Here is a 15,541-nt window from a genome sequence, read left to right as displayed (position 1 = left end):
TTGCTGTCTGTGTTTATGTCTGCTTCAATAGATTTCAATCCATACTGATTCCCATAGTGCTACAAGTTTAACTTTAGGAGGCAGGTAAAGAAAAAGAAAAAACTTGCACAAGTGACAAAAGCAGAAGACCCATGTTTAAATTATTTCATGTGTTCAGTGAATGTAAACACGGTGATATCTAAAATATGTCACTTGAAAACACCTGTTAATACGCAGAAATCCAGAATCAAAGTCATGTTTATTGTTGAGACGGTTCATCATCAAACAGGAATTTGCAGTGGAGCGTCCACATTCAGACAAAGAAGATACCATGAATGAGACAATTCAAATTCCAAGCAGAATTGACTCTGGCGGTTTCCAAGTTCTTTGTCTGGAATTACTGAGCGTTTTGGTGCCATGATCAATAGAAGCAATATGTTGGTTGTATTGTGATGCTGCTACTTAATTTTGTTCCATTTCCATTCAGTGTTGACAGAGATGCTTTAAAAACGTATTTACTTTAGTCTTTACTCTAGTCTGGCTGGATGGACAGACGGATGGACGGATGGGTGGATATTTAGTTTTTTTAACAGTTAATATTGCTTAATAATACTAACTGGCTAGCATAATGTGCATTGTGATCAATATGTTCAATAGAGTATATTGTTCTACCTTGACACACAAGTGTGTGATGGAAGACTGAATTTAAAAACAAAATCTGAGCTGGGACTAAATTTGTCAAGACACATAATATTTCAAACAAAATAACATATGGCCTTTAATATTTTGGTATTTTTCTCAAATTTGAGCTCGGACCCGGAAATGGATCCTGGATCTTTTATTTGGTCATTGACTGCCCAAGTAAAAGACCGTGGGCTGTTTTATTGGATCATCGAGCGGGCACCCAATTACTCACAAAGGGCATTTTGATTCATGTTTCTTGTAAATTCATGCCTACTATGTTCTATATGATTCATTTTTTTCTAGGTCAGGCCAAAAGTAGATATACACTTTTTCAATTAACCAACACCACTTGCAATTTATTGTGTAAGGGATCAGTAGGTCCGGCGGTTAATGCACTGCAATCTGGATGTCCAAGGACATTCATGAGTGAGGAGAATGAGATGAGACCCTCTTTTACATTTGTACACATTCAAATAAAGTCCGAGAAGTGCTCCTTCAGTAGCTACCAAGAACATCTTGAATCATTGACCATCGATGGAAATTCTGTTAGGAAATGCAGGAACAAATGATTCATGAACAACCAGAGTGACTGGTGCTTGAAGTTCATGATCTACTTTTACCACAAATTTCAATTATTACATCATATTCAACGTCTTTCCTAGATTATTCACCCTTTAAGAAACTCATATTTTTGTGTAGTCACTTTTTTGCATGATATGTTTTTTTTTTTCTTTTCAGTATAAAATTTAACAGAATTATTTGACATTTTTGGGTCTTTATCGATATAGTTCATGCGATTCCTTATTGACGTCAATCTAAATTGTAATTATGTGTTCTGTGCAGTCAAAGCATAGTGTTCTGATTAAAGTTTGTGGAATACGAATTAAAGAGCAAAAATCCATCTCAGATTTAGAAAATGACTAAAGCTTGCCATATATTACAAAAAAACAGTTTTCTGTCAAACCACAACATTCTGTGAAAAAAAAACACTAACGTGAACACTGCCGGGGCTCGGATTGTAAGTACATTTTAGAGTAAGGCTCCTACTTCTTCATCACTTTAGCTCTCGTACTTTAAAATGTCCAACTTAGCTGTAGTCAGTCACAGAGTGTTTCCTGCAGTCATCTTCAATTTGAGTCCTGGTTTTCTCGCTTGGATACAATCTTCCGCTCCATCTCTGGTCACCTTTCTCTGCCCATCTCAATTTATCTTAAACTGTCTATCATCTCCTCCCCCCTCTCAGCGTCCACCTCTTGTGGTGTGGTCTTCCACCAAAGTCAATCCATATTGAGCTGTCTCCATGTGGAGCCCTTGCCCATCCATTAAGTGACTGACAGGTTGGGGTTATTAGAGGAGGAGCTGCCGCTGCCTGCCCGCTCTTGGGCCCGAGGCTTCAAACACATTATATGTACCGCTCTTCCTGTCAACACACCGGTGAACTTCTTCATTTTTCACCTCTAACAAGCTTGGCATGTAGTATTGATTCTGGAGATTGATTTTGAAGATCTACTGTATGTTTGACTGATTATTCCACCAAAATTACATTACGGGCTATGCATGTAGCGATAGAACAGCAAGGAGATTATGGTTTCTGTTTTACTGCCGTACTTTATTGAATTTGGCAACATGATAAGATGACGAACAACGAAGACACTGAAAAGAGCCCCTGGAGCTGAATGATTAAGAACAGTACCCTAAATCAAGACATCCATTAACCTATATTTGGTTTATCCCTCCACTGAAGTTGTAAGAATAACAACATACTACCACGATCAAATAATCACTACGTCTTGGGAAGTTTCGGAGACAAAAATAACGCTACACTACCAGTACTTGAAGGAGAACAAATTCTTCAACTGTGTCATGGGGGATCAGCAAAATGTTGGTATTCTGACACTATTGAATACGAACGGCTAATTTATATTAGCCAGTCCTTGTTGGGAGTCACAAATCATCATTTGGACAAATCCATCATGCAGGACATAAGAATATTGCCAACATGAAGACCGATTGTTGCTAAATTGTGAAATAATCACGATTAGTCAGAAAGAAACGTTCACTCAGGTCTGTTTTAGATAGCCATCTATTCATTCTCTTCCCCAGCTGGCTTCGGTCAAGAGGCGGCATACCTGAACTGCTCGCCAGTTTGTCACACCTGACGTCACTTGCAACGCTGAAGGGATAAACTCACATTTGAACCTTTTAAAATGAACCTTTGCTGTACTTTTTCCCTAAAGCAAAATGAGCTCTTCTAGGATGATAATATAATATTTGATACATGAGGTTGCACAGCATCCCTCATAATTGAAAGCAAAGTATTTGTTGGTAGGCATTCTGAAAATGACATAATTTCCAACTGTTTTCTGCTTATTTTTCAAGGCCCAGGCGCATATTTTTCTGTGCAAGCTTGCATAACCAGTCTTGATTTGTTTAGCTGAGCAGGCAGCCAGACTGCCTATCTCCTCTGATTCAGTTGGTGATAGCAGTTACTGAGTTGAAGATGTTATTTTGGATCTGCCTGTCGGCGTTGCCTTCGTGCTGAGATGCACTGCTCGGATGGCACCATAGTGTGTGGGTGTGTGAACATGTGTTGTTTTGGTACATACTTAATGTGTGGAATAGAATAATATTCATGCCTTTTTGGGCGTATACAGCTTTTAAGCTGACAATGGGAAAACTGAAGATGGTTGACACTCACTAGTGAGAATTAACCTCTTGATTATCCGACACCGTATGTTTTAGCACACCCAGTGTCAATATGATGAAACGTTCTGACTATGCTATTTCAGGATTCATGAACTTACCAAGACAATTCTTTTGCATGTAAACATCTTTGTGTACAGGAGCTTTTTTATGTTTTAGCTCAAAAAATTATAACGTGAGAAAGCAATTCATTAAGGCCAAACTACTGTGGGGTTTAACGTGTTCATGGTTTGACTGCCCAAATGTCCTCTTATGCCAAATATGGTCTGCAGGAAGGAGACACATTTTCAAGGTCTTCCTGCTGTTCTGTCACTAGCTGGCTTTCCTCCACTATAGGTGTCATTTGCCCTGAGTCAGCACAACTCTGTCATGTTTAATTATCCTGGTAGCACAACGAAATACAAAGAAAAAGGAGAAGGTGGCCAATGGAGATAAAGATAGGGACTGCAGGGTCAAAAAAATAGGATAAAATTGAGGATTCCAAGCACGGAAGGTGGAGGACTGAGGGGAAGCAGGCTTAAAAGGAAAGCCATGAAGCAGGAGAACAGTAGTTTGGAGGGATGCCCTATGACTCATTGATGCAACTGCAACACATTTAATACCTTAGTGGCCTGCAAAAAGCTGATGCATGTCTTTTTATCAAAGACTCGGTCAGCGGATAGAAAGCAAGCAGGTGAAATTGTCCATTGTTTATACTCCTTATCCTCATTTGAATCGCGGGCCACACACAAATAGAATAAAAGAATCATACACACTGAGGACAAATTTATGAAGCTTACATGCAAGTCTCTGGAATGTGGAAGGAAGTCAATGTGCTAAGTAAGCACTCGATTACGATGCTGCCCATCAATTTGTTGTGATTGTTTTGGATGATGGCATAATGTAACTGGGGACTACCGCTAGTTCTTATGTTGCTTGACTAAAACATTTCTCTTGCTGCTGTTTGTAGTTTCTTTCAGCCTTCTCGAAACTGAAAATGACTTTTTTTTAAAAAAAAAAAAAGAAAAAATATATAATTTCTTCCTCTTATATACATGTCAGTTTTAAGGTTTAAATACACAGGCTGCATTAGTCCGCTCTTGCAAAACCCAAAGATGAGATTATTTTCTTGTTTGAATAATAAATGGAATCAGCCATTTTACTCAATTTTGGTCTCCACAGTTGATGATTAAAGCAAATGGTCATAGTTTGGAAGCTCTTAACAGATTTGGCTATTGGAACTAGAAGTTTTGACGATTGCACACTTGACACATTTCTGTCTTTAGCAGACCAATCACTCCATTTTTTTTAAACACTTAAACGATTCCGGCGCACAGAGATGCCGGAGCCCATCCCAGATGACTTTGGGTACATACTGTATGGAATGACAACTGAGGCAGACGTTCGAACCACACGTTCCAGCTTATCTTGACACGGCAATTCATATTGTGCTTAAGCACATTTGACACCTAAATTCCAGTTCCTTTCCCTAGTGTGACATTACATTAAAAATCTTACATTAAATAACGTTTTTAGCTATTTACAACACAGTGATTTAAACTGATGAGATCATCAAGCATTTGCCTGCACTTGACATGTTCCTGAGTTCTGTAAATGTTGTGTTTTGCCAACTTGGCTGCATTGAGGATCAATTTGTGTTATGTGTCATATGCATCTCATTTTTAACGACGTAAAATGATCTAAACGTGAGAGTGAGTTCTGCAGAAAAAGGGCCCTGTTCCTCATTTACTCATCATACTCAGACATGAAAACAGATGCATTCCAAACAAATGCCCAAGGACACCATAATGGCCACACATAATGGCGCACATTGCTAAAATGAGCATCCGCCTCCAGTCTGTCAAGTGGTGGAGGCAACACTCCATGCAGCCACACACACACACACACACACACACACACACACTTACTTGTCAGTGTGCCATTCATGTCACACTTTTTTGTCTCAGTCTGCAAGTCTTTATCCTCTGTGGGATCAAGTCTTGTCTTGTCCAAGAGCACTGCGTGAATTCTGAGGAAAAGGAAATGGCTACAAAAAAGTCTTTATCTCATAATTCCTAACCTTTAATGGGAAGTGTTATTTCAACAGAGAACGAGTGGTCGTGTAATCATCTTGTGATGTTTTAATAGAGAGGTCAAAGAAATTTGACTTGATTGTGACAGTAATTCCTTCGTCTGTCTTCCTCTCATGTTCCACTCTCCTCATTTTCCTCTGCCCTTTCTCACATCGTCACATTCTTCTTCCGCTCAGCACTCACATTCTTTTCAATCATGCAGATTAAAGAGTCCGCTTTAATGTCATTATGCTCGCTGCCGGTATACAGCCAATGCACTGTAGTTGCATCTAACCAGAAGATTGATATAGGAATATTAACACCAGAGTGGATATATAATTATGAGATATTCATAAGAACTACATTATATGGTAATCATACAGTGTATGTTATATAGTGTGTGAATATAATCAACTTAACATTTGTGTAAGATAGTATGTGAATATAATCACCATACATAACTTGTGCAGTTGGTTTTAAATGTGGACAAAGCATTGTTAGCATTGGCATGGAGGGGGGGGCGACAGGAAATTGCAGATAAGCAGCATTGTGAGGTGAAGAGACAATGAGGAAATTATGAAACATTAAAGAAAACTGTGGGTTAGGGGGGCAAAGTAATGCTAATAATAATTCATAATTACCTCCTCCTTCAAAATGTCTTGAGAACTCAAAGCTAATCCTTCTTGAAACTATTGCTCAAATACACCGTTTTTGCAGTATTCTTCATTTTCCGTTTCTAACTTCCACAATTCATGTTAATGTATTGCTAACATTTAAAGACATTGTATTCCCCCCCACAATATTTCAGTTCAGTTTCAGCCCTTCATCATTCTCACTCGTTAAGTGCAATACTACATTTTTCAATTCCAAATAGCAACCGTTTATGTATGTTACGTTTAAGGGATATGTTTAAAGTTTTGTAAAAGGGTAGTCCAATAGAATAAGTTTTCTAATTTACTTGTATTGTTTTCTACTTTAAAAACAGAAACAGAAAACTTTTGTTTTTTTCTATTAATTATCTATGTTAGTATGTGTAATTATGCTATTTTAACGGTCCTTCCACATGAGATTAAATCAAGATCTATGCAGCTACAATAAAATTGACACTCCTGTGCCTCAGCTCTTAAAATTCTCTCCATAAACATAATGAACAGAACAGGTGACAAAGGGCAGCCTTGGCGTCTGTGTACCCATAAAATGATTTTTTTAATTTTTCCATTCTTTCAGTCATCTAGCAACATACACTCAAACTACATACTATTCCTTGTAAGCGTGGCCTAAATATGACAGTGGTTGGACATATTTTCGATTTTATCCACGCTGTGGTTCCGCCATTCCTGTAATATCCCTCTGGACTACTTTGGAATTACATGTGTGCCTTGGATATTTGTCATGCTGATAAACAAGCTTCAAATTCCTAGTAGACATCCATCCATTTTCTGAACGCAGAGGTCCCTTAACATGTGCTGTGTTTGTATTAATTGAATTATTAATTTGACGTGTTAATTGAACTTACTTGTGTCTTCAGCTGTATACTTACTTGGAAATTAATTTGAAATATATTTTTAAATTTAATCTGATTTTTTCCCCCCATATTGTCACGTTAATTGTGCAAATCCTTCTGAAATTCATCCTAAACCTCCCAATGAAATGCAGATTTATTGCCTGCTTTTATGATTTGGCACAATGACCTTTAAAGTAGTTTTTATTGTACGGTATCCTTGTTGTTTGCTTTTTAACAGCCTTGGGGGCGCTCATTTCTTATCCATTACATTTGAGTGACTTAGAAGCTTATGATGACTCATTTGTCCTTCTGGCATTTTCACATCCCTGTAGTTAACCTGTATGAATGTTGTATGTTTGCAAAGAAGAGGGCTCTGCATAATTTAGTGTGCAAATGAGGCGTTTTATGTTCTCTCACATTTTTTAGAGCTTTGCTTCTTTTTCGTGGCCTTGACCAAACGTATCGACATGAAATGAGAGGATAGCTTGGGGAGGGAGGATGAAGAGGGAGAGACAAGTGGCTCGGACAAAATTGGAGAGTTATATAGCATGATAGAGTGGAAGAGAAGAGGACAGGCAGAACAGATGAGAATGAAAAAGAAGGCACAGAGACCGCAAGATAGACAATCGACTAATAGATAAGACAGAGTGAGGAAAAGCAAGACAGGGCAAGTCACTGAGGCTTTGCTAATTGCCACTTAGAAAAAAGGGGAAAAGTCTCTTTCCAAAGAATGGTCATGCTGGTTTGTATTTTCAATCAGATTTCTGTTCCTTCAATTGACACCCCCCCCCCTCCCACATACACCCCCACCGCCACCGTCTAGACTAGACCAGAACAAGCTGTTCTTGTTGTGAGAGGAAGAGGAGAAAATGCAGTATCATTAAGTTGCTTGCTGCCAAAAGGGCAAATCGCAGGGACTGCCACAAGGAGACGGCCTGCAAAAATGCTTATTAGAAGGCCATCTTATTCAAGCGGCTTGTCTTTTCAGTGTCGATTACCTGCAATAAAACAGTTGGTCACCACCCATACTAGAGGGGGCTGAATTTTAAAAGATTTTTTTTAGGGTGTGTAGAATGTGTAGCGTGATTTTTTTTTCCCCATTATGCTTAGAAAACAAATGGGACCGACAATTGTAAATGTTAAAACTCTTCAATATTTAGAATGGCAAATGTGGTTAATGTCTAATTGTATTCGACAAATTGCTAATGACGTCACTAATGGATTTTGCAATGGCATACTAGTAATATTAAAATACATCACAGGAGGAGGGAATGCTTTTTGATTATCTCTGCATAAAGAATGGACAGCTCAAATGCAGAATATAGTACGCAGACTGTATCAGAACACAAAAGGAAGTTGTTTCGTGATGGTTTTTCCAGCAAAAACTTCCTCTCGCTCAGCCTGCTTCCCACTGGGACAACTAAGTAGTGCTCGACCAAATGAGGAGATATAGCATTGCTCTAGGTCCACCACAGCAGCAGTTTCTCCATGGTGTTAATTTAAGCTGTTTTCAAATAATCACAAAACGTTTTTTTGTTTGTGTGTTTCACCTTCACTCAGCAGTTGCACATTCAGTTCTAAAAGACAAAATAAATAAATTAAAAGTGAAGGACTAAATTCATTCTGTGCACTCATCTTGTTCAGGTCCAAAACTCATGATTCATGACTAGTTGTCGTCAAACTCTAAACATTATTGTGGAGTAGTAAACTCAACAACCCCTACTTTGGCGTGCTTGTCATCTCAGTACACAACACTCTTTAAGAGCTGTGAAACACAAAATTCTCATTTTCTAAATGGAAAAAAAAACTGTGTAATATGTTTGAGAACAATAAAAAAATAATGACATTCTATGCTTATTTTGGCCAGTCAAACATGATCAACATGATTTGGAAAATTAAGTTTCTGACTTATGTTTCTCACAGTGCCTGGAAAGACCGACGAAAGTCAAATCCAGGTCCAGAAAATAGAAACCCTTCTATAATTTGGCTTTAGTCACAAGTGCTTTTAGTTAACCAGCAGGTTAACAAACTAGCTCCTGAAAGCTCATTTTCCTGCTGCCTTGGTTGATTAAAAGCAACTGTGTCTAAAGCCTAACTGTGGCAGACTTTTTACTTTTTGGACCTGGATTTGTCACCTTTGGGAAAGACTAACCCATAATAAGCAACACTTGCACGCACACACATTGATTGTAACTCATATTTATATCCACGTACAATGCATACTTTAACAAATGTAATAAATGGTCCAATCTGTGTGTACATATTTTTCAGTCCTTCCTGGGCAATTATTTAAAAACTTTATGTATGATGGTGACAGATATGACCATGGTATTATGGGATGTCCATCTGTCCACTTGCTTGTGAAAATGATTCGAGTACATTAGCTGGAGGGAATTTGATGAACTAATTAATCATATGTACAAATGAACTCAATCAGGCCAAAGGCCAAGATCACTGCATAGTCATAAACTGTTAAATATTCTATACTGTAGGTAACAAATCCATCCTTTATTCTGCTATTTTTTTTTTAATATTTAGTGAGAAAATAGTTCTTCCATTTGAAAGTGCATCTGTGAACAAAAGTCTATAATTGAGGTCTTTTTGCAGCTTACTGGTAAAATATTTTTTTTACTTGACCTTGCACATTTCTGAGTTTGTATAACGAGGTAAACTCACAGTCTATAGCACAATATTTGAGAAATTATGCATATTACTTTTATACATTTGGCTCTGTGGACTGACCTTTATGAATTTGTTTTTACTTGATGAGTTGATCAGCGCTGAAATGCAACTGTACAGTATTTATTTCATCACAATGTCCAAACAAGTTCCATTTCTAACTGCATCCCAATGTATTTAAGGTGATTAGAAGTAGATGATCTAAGTAAGGCTCTCTCTTATTTCCATGTCCTTTCCCTCTGGCTGAACAGAGTGCAAGTTCCACTGCACCAATGGGAATTGTTTGCGCCTGGGCTCACTGATCTGCAACCAGCTTAATAATTGCGGGGACAACAGCGATGAGGAGAACTGCCCCATGGTCACCCAGCACCCTCCACCGGGCATCTTCAACTGTGAGTGCTGCACCATGGTGCCTTCCCTTTTGTTCTTCATTTGCCACTCTCTGAGGGATGTTGAATGAGGTTTATAGATTGTGCCTTCTGATGAAAAGGTGTTGCTCCACACTACAGAAAAAGTAGGAAAAAAAATGCTTATCACTTTGAATAAGTGCACATTTCAGCAAATCGTTCCAAGTTTTTATGCTACGTTTATTTGAGTTTGCATTCATTCAAGAGTTGCTTCATGGAAAGGAGAAAATATGGTTATTTGTTCTTTTAGCGATCCAAGAGGTTGCATCATGATGCAGCATCATTCTTTTTGTTTTTATTAAAAAAATGAATTACTGCTTTGGCTTAAAGTCCCAATGATCGTCACACACACATCTGGGTGTGGTGAAAATTGTCCTCTGCATTTAACCCATCCCCGTGTGATTTTGATCCATCCCCTGGGGGAGAGGGGAGCAGTGAGCAGCAGCGGTGCCGCGCTCGGGAATCATTTGGTGATCTAACCCCCCCAATTCCAACCGTTAATGCTGAGTGCCAAGCAGGGAGGCAATGAGTCCCATTTTAATAGTCTTTGGTATGACCCGGCTGGGGTTTGAACCCACAACCTTCCAGTCTCTGGGCGGACACTCTACCACTAGGCCACTGAGCTTTTGCTTCATACTGGGATGCCGATTGTTATAATAGTGGTATAAATGTATTTCCAAAAATCGGAGAGAAAAAAAATCTAATGTGGTTGTAACTTTGCGTTCAACAATTTTTTATGAAAACAAGCTTTCAATCCTATTTCGTGGATTGATTTGTAAGACATGAACACCAATGACGGGTACTCCAACAGCAGTAGGTAAATGCAACCACGGTAGCCGGAGGGTAGAAATAATTGCACTTTGAATGAAAGACTTTTTGAAATTAGCCTGACATGTTCCATCAAAGATTTTCTACCTTTCAATGTCTGTCCTGTTTTTGTTTGAAACTCTGCGCCACTTTCCTGAGTCCCCCCAGCTGCTAGCCCTTTTTCGCTTCTTACCGAGCACTACCGTCAGGGGAGGGAGATGAGAGTGGTCCCTCGACTCACCACAATCAATGGAAACAGAGGAGACACGGAGAGTGAGATTGGAAGGAGAGAGGGTGAAGGACGCCATTGGAGCGCAATGGCTGTCTGCCAACTTACTTTGATGTGCTGCTCCGTTCTCTTTCAACAACTTTTAGTGAGGAGTGGGAGAACTTTTAACAGCAGCACTTTCATCCTTGGCACGGGATCTGTGTGTGTGTGTGTGTGTGTCGATGTCCGGCAAGTTCTTCACCTTCCTCTCATCACTTCCTTGCTCGCTGGCTGCAAACCCTTCAACCTTATTTGTACTTTTTTTTGTCTTTCCCACTGCCTTTCATCTCTTCTATCCGTTTCTCTTCATTGAAGGTTGAATGTTAAGGGGACTCCATCCCATTTCGACAAAATAAAATCCTGAGCTAGGTGCTTAAAAAATTTAGCTGTCTAGTGCAAATGTAAATGTGCCTGCAGCCAACATTATGGGAAAGCCGTACAATCATTGTAATTTTCTGGTGATGCCTGACAGAGAAACAGAGAGAGATGAGTGCTGGAGGGAGAGAAGGAGAGATAAAAAAAGGATGGGAACGCTGTAAAGAGTGGCAAGGGATTAGAAAAGTGAGAAATCAGTAGACTGAGAAAGAGGAAAAGAAAAGAATGAGGGATGTAAAAGAAAGGAAACGATTGAGAGCGGTAGAAAGTGCTTGTGTCATGATAGCGTTTGCCATCATGTTGTAGCCTGTGGCTGTTTCTGTGGCAGTGGCAGACAGATGGATCATGAATGCTGTCTAGACACTCTCGTTTCCACCCCTTGCCCCCCTTTCCTCTCTTTTCTACTCTTCATCCAACTCCTCTCATTTGTCCTCAATTTTCTTCTATTTCTATGTCTCCACTCATCCTCTTTTTCACATCCCCCCCTCACACTCATGTCCTTAAAGCAATTTGATGTTATTGATTTGGTCTTCTATATGTATTAATTGGGCTTTGAGGAACGAGCCATTTACCTGTCTGTCATATGTCAGATGTTATTCATCTGAAGGTAAGATAATAAATGGAAAGTAATTCCGAATGCTTGCTATGTTGCTGTAGTGGTTACCCCACATAGTAGCTATCTATAAATCATGCACCTATTTCTTAATGTATTCATTGTTTTGTGGGCCTCTTGGAGCCCAAATACATACAGTGGCTATTAAGTTACTTCCATTTCCTGCACTGATGGCAAACCTTTAACTCACACGTTTCTCATGTATTGAATCATGTATGCTATCCATCCATCCATCCATCCATCCATCCATCCATCCATCCATCCATCCATCCATCCATCCATCCATCCATCCATCCATCCATCCATCCATCCATCCATCCATCCATCCATCCATCATCCATCCATCCATCCATCCATCCATCCATCCATCCATCCATCCATCCATCCATCCATCCATCCATCCATCCATCTGTACCGCTTATCCCCACAGGTAAAACGTTATTACATTTAAATCTTTGTATTCGGCCTGACTACTTCCAGAATGCATTGCAATAGTGTACTGCATTTCTGTTCTTCAGTTTTTTATAACTGTGCTGGACTTCAGCAGAATTTTAGACTATTTTGCACTGCATCAACATCTCAGCTCCCTGCAGCACCAACCACTCGGGGATGTGTGGGCCGGTACGAGGACTTGCCAGGAAAGTGAGACGAATGACAGATGGCCTGGCAATGCTTTTTGTACATATGGTGTAGTTGTGATCTTCCCTTACAAGATCAAAAGAGGTTTTTCATCCAGTTTACCTGGAGGATTTATCGGTGGTCTTGCCCAGTGTGGTAGTTACAGTATTGGACAGTACTTTGGAGTGGCGCTACTGAATTTAGGGATCTGAAGGTTGCTGGTATAAGTCATTTGTAGAGCGTGGTATTAGAAACAAATCTTGGCACCAAACCTGTCAATTGCTTCTTGTAAACCACAGATGTCAAAGTCAAGGCTCGGGGGCCAGACCCGGCCCGCCACATCATTCTATGTGGCCCATAAAAGCAAAATCTGTACCAAAATGTTAGTCATGTGTAAAAAATAACATTGAGCTCTTGCGAGACTTAATTTTTTTCCATTTTTACAGCAACAAACAATAATTAAACTATCAATGGAATCTGATTTCAACGCTAGTTATCTATCATTTTGGGGGTTTTATATGTGATGATATGCCGATGAAACATTTATTTGGTTTCACAACGGCCCTCTGAGGGAAGCCATATCTACAAAGAGGCCTGTGACAAAAATAAGTTTGGCACCACATTTGTGTACAACTCATTCTTTAATCTGAAACACATTTTTGTGTGTGCACTTTAGACCTATATGTGTGTGTAGCAAGCACCTTGAGTTCAATCATTTGACTTTTCCTTTCAGGAACTTATAAATGTATTTCTTCTTTCTACACTAGCCGAGATGGATCAGGGAAACTATTTCGGTTGCTTTTACCACTATGACTGATGCAACAACTATTACTCCAATGTTTATTTCTCTCTAAAGAGCAGAGAAATACCCCTTTGGAAGTGCTCAAGTATGTATTTTATGCTGTTAGGTCCATTTTAGGGTAGTTTTTTTCTTTTTTTTGATGCAAATTGTCATTTCAATAAGCATGACTGATTTACATACTGCATATTTCCTTTTGTTTGGTATCATTATTACTCAGCAATAGCTAATTTTTGCAATCTACTTTGTCGAGCTTTAACAAAGCAATTTATCTGATATTACTAAAATGTAAATGTTCATAATGTGATACGTATTCTGTATATAATGAACTGCAGTGAGCATACATGCATAACAATAATCTTATTATAGCTGAGTAATATAAGTTAATCAACTCATAATGACCGACCTTCCAAAATTATCAAATAAAAACAAAGAGAATAAAAGTTTTTTTTTCTGGCCACAGTACAAGAAGCCAGAAAGAGGCATGATATTGTTTTATAATTTTCATGGCTAAATATCAAACTGTTTTTATCCTAGTCACAGTTTGTGAAACATTATTATCAACATTATTATTGCCATTTTTCTTATAGCTTGTGTTTTAGTCTATGCAAATGAGGCTCCCTCAGCAGAACAGAATGTGCAATTGTAGCCCTTTGACCTTTACAACTTTTGTAGTGTAAAATCTTTGTGTATAACAACTAACTCTATTCTGAATAATAACCTTGTAACATAACTGGGAAAGAAGTGCCCATAGTGTGACACTTTTATCTTGAATTGCAAAAGTGATTCATTGTAATGGAGATAAATGAAGCTTCATTAAACTGTTTTATTAAGTGGTGTAAAATGACATACCACAACTTGCAGCATTACTTCTTTTTCCCAGGCAATATCACAAGTTGTGTATTTAGAGCTGGTGTATAATCATCATGTTTTATAGAATTCTCTTTCCCACACAGTACAATGATTTTATCTTTCAGCTTGGTCATACAGTATATAACATTTAAAGGAGAATTTATCTGTCAAACTTTTCAACAACAAACATTTGTAGAAGAACCCTTTCATGGAAAATACATTTAAGACTGTAGCAGACCACACACAATAAATTGATAAACGTATTTTGCATTAGAAATACTGAAACATGGCTAAACATTTGAATATTTGTTGGAGAGAATTTTCATCTTTGAAGAAAGAAAGCGTTTTCTGTATTGAAACACAACTTAAAAGAATCCTCAGTCGTACAGAGAATTATAGATTTTTTTTCCCCCAAAAAAGAAGCAAATGGTTCAAGGTAGAACCAAGGTCGAAGCCTTCTAAGTGTGTCGCACTTAGGCAACATAACACAAGACACAAAACCGTTGTGTTTAAATGAAAGAGATTTAGAGCTCAGCAAGACTCTGATGAATGTAGTTGTCAAGTTGTTGTCCTCAGCATCTCTGTTGAGGAGCCTGTTGTCCATGTGGTTAAAGGATTTACTCTGAGCAGACACAACAAAGGAAATATTGGGCTAAAGCTCTGGATAAACACTCATCTGCTCAACTCGTCTTTCTCGTTATTACTGTCTGCTTGCTGTCATTTCCCTGTACTTGTTTGTCTTTTGCTCTCGTCTTTCCCTTTTGCCCAAACCAACGGCTGGCTTTGAACCTTGTTAATGCCTCTTCAACCCCGGCGCAGTATTTAGGTCAGCACTAAGTGGCGCCTGGCTGTAATTCTGTCGGGGCAATCAAAGCTGCAGATGTTTATGACCACACTTGTCACGTGATTGCTCAATTGCGACAATTTCTTCCTCCTTCAGATTGCCTGTTGAATCAGAAAGAACGATTTGATCAAGGGGAACACTCAACCCATTTGTTTTCTATACAGCTTATCCTGTTTAGGGTTGTAAAATATTGGAGAGGAAAGAGGTGACCATCGCCACCAAATATCTTTCTTGTTGATAATGTAACGTAAAATGTTTAGCTTCCACCGTCAAGTCAATAATATTGGAAGAAAGACTCTCCTCCAGTGGTGCCAGCTGCGCCTGGTGCCACCACCGGCATGGAACGCCACAATTGTTT

General features: G+C 38.8%; 1 protein-coding gene across 2 annotated transcripts in view; it reads left to right on the top strand.

Annotated features, from left to right (window-relative positions):
• Positions 1-15,541, top strand: part of LOC148392218 (low-density lipoprotein receptor class A domain-containing protein 4-like) — a 96,892-nt gene that overhangs the window by 30,929 nt on the left and 50,422 nt on the right. For both annotated transcript variants that reach the window (XM_088386691.1, XM_088386690.1), the window contains one exon: positions 9,852-9,992. In XM_088386691.1, the coding sequence (XP_088242817.1) occupies positions 9,852-9,992 (141 nt within the window). The remainder of the gene's footprint in view (positions 1-9,851; positions 9,993-15,541) is intronic.

Source organism: Syngnathus floridae, chromosome 10 (genome assembly GCF_059516105.1).
Source record: "Syngnathus floridae isolate MCC-2025c chromosome 10, RoL_Sflo_1.0, whole genome shotgun sequence".
Taxonomy (NCBI): Eukaryota; Metazoa; Chordata; class Actinopteri; order Syngnathiformes; family Syngnathidae; genus Syngnathus; species Syngnathus floridae.
Note: the sequence above shows the minus strand (reverse complement) of the source record. Positions and strands in the feature narration are given on the sequence as shown.